Source organism: Argentina silus, assembly GCF_951799395.1.
Source record: "Argentina silus genome assembly, chromosome: 16".
Taxonomy (NCBI): Eukaryota; Metazoa; Chordata; class Actinopteri; order Argentiniformes; family Argentinidae; genus Argentina; species Argentina silus.
The window spans coordinates 10,539,150-10,540,356 of record NC_139670.1 but is presented as its reverse complement, the minus strand read 5'-3'; the positions used below and the strand labels follow the sequence as shown (position 1 = coordinate 10,540,356).

General features: G+C 51.4%; 1 protein-coding gene across 14 annotated transcripts in view; it reads left to right on the top strand.

Annotated features, from left to right (window-relative positions):
• Window positions 1-613: 613 nt before the first annotated feature.
• LOC310817431 (shisa family member 6) overlaps window positions 614-1,207 on the top strand; it is a gene marked incomplete at both ends in the record, with an annotated part of 45,122 nt that continues 44,528 nt past the window's right edge. For all 14 annotated transcript variants that reach the window (XM_083688024.1, XM_083688021.1, XM_083688020.1 and 11 more), the window contains one exon: window positions 614-1,161. In XM_083688024.1, coding sequence (XP_083544150.1) covers window positions 614-1,161 — 548 coding nt within the window. The remainder of the gene's footprint in view (window positions 1,162-1,207) is intronic.

Below are 1,207 nucleotides of genomic sequence, written 5' to 3'. Positions count from 1 at the left end.
ATAGCACGAAAAAAATATGTGACAAAATGCTGTTTACAATAAATACCTTCGTGATAGCGGTAATGCATGGTTTTCTTTGATTACGGGCACGTCCCCCTTGACGCACGGATATTGTTTAATAAACCGTTTTGTTCGTTTCCCCCTGCTCTAGCGCAACTTTCACTTGAGCAAGATGTAAGCGTTGCCTTGGGGAAAACTCCACTCGAAGGGCGGGCTTCCGAAATCAGCACGTTGGACAGCGACCCCATCCCGATTTCAGGACCTCTAACCAGGGGAAAGCTGAAGCTAGGAGCCCCCGCTGACGAGTGTCCCACCACAGAGCAATCAAGACATGCGCTTCAGCGACCACCGTTTCCCTCCAACAGCGCGCAATGGGTTTCAGAAGCGCTATTATTAATGATATACTTAACTAATGGCGGCGCTGATATTAGTACTCACAGTTGTACTCAGCATGGTAACGGCATCGGGTCTGAGAGGACCAACGCGAGTCACGGATGCCAGGGTAGCGACAGCCACGGAGGACTGAGCCCTTTCACATTTACCCGAGTAAAGTACCAAGGCAGAGCAGATCGCAGTGTCGCGTTGGCAGAGAACTGACAAGTTTAATCACACCATGGGGATACGGCACCTTCTGCTCCTTCTCATCTACCTGGACCCTCTGAGCGTACTCTGTGCCACCACGGCTGGCAAAAAGGTAAAACCGATGCCCAAGAGGACGCAGAAGGCTAAAGAAGCCAATGTGACCGCGGTAGTGCCCACGGCTGACCCGCAGAAGAATACACAGGTCCAGCCGTCACCGACCAGCAACCACGACACCTGTCGGGGCTACTACGATGTGAGCGGTGCCTATGACAAATTGTTTGTGTGTAACAACACGGATCACCGTTTCTGCTGCGGGACGTGCTTCCTGCGCTTCTGCTGTCAGTTCGTGGGGAATCGGTTAGATCAGAACGCATGTAAGAACTACCAGACACCGGACTGGGTGGACCCGGTAGGCCCGTCCCCCACCCCGACAGAAACGTACGATCCGAGAATGGATCAAACGAACACTGCGGTCTATATCACCTGTGGGATCCTAGCCTTCATTATAGTGCTGGGAGTTTCGGCTAAGGTCGCCTATGATAAAGCCACGGAGCCGCCTCAGGAGATGAATATCCATAGGTGAGTTGGTTAGTCACAGTTTAAAAAAATAAATAAAAAATGAATG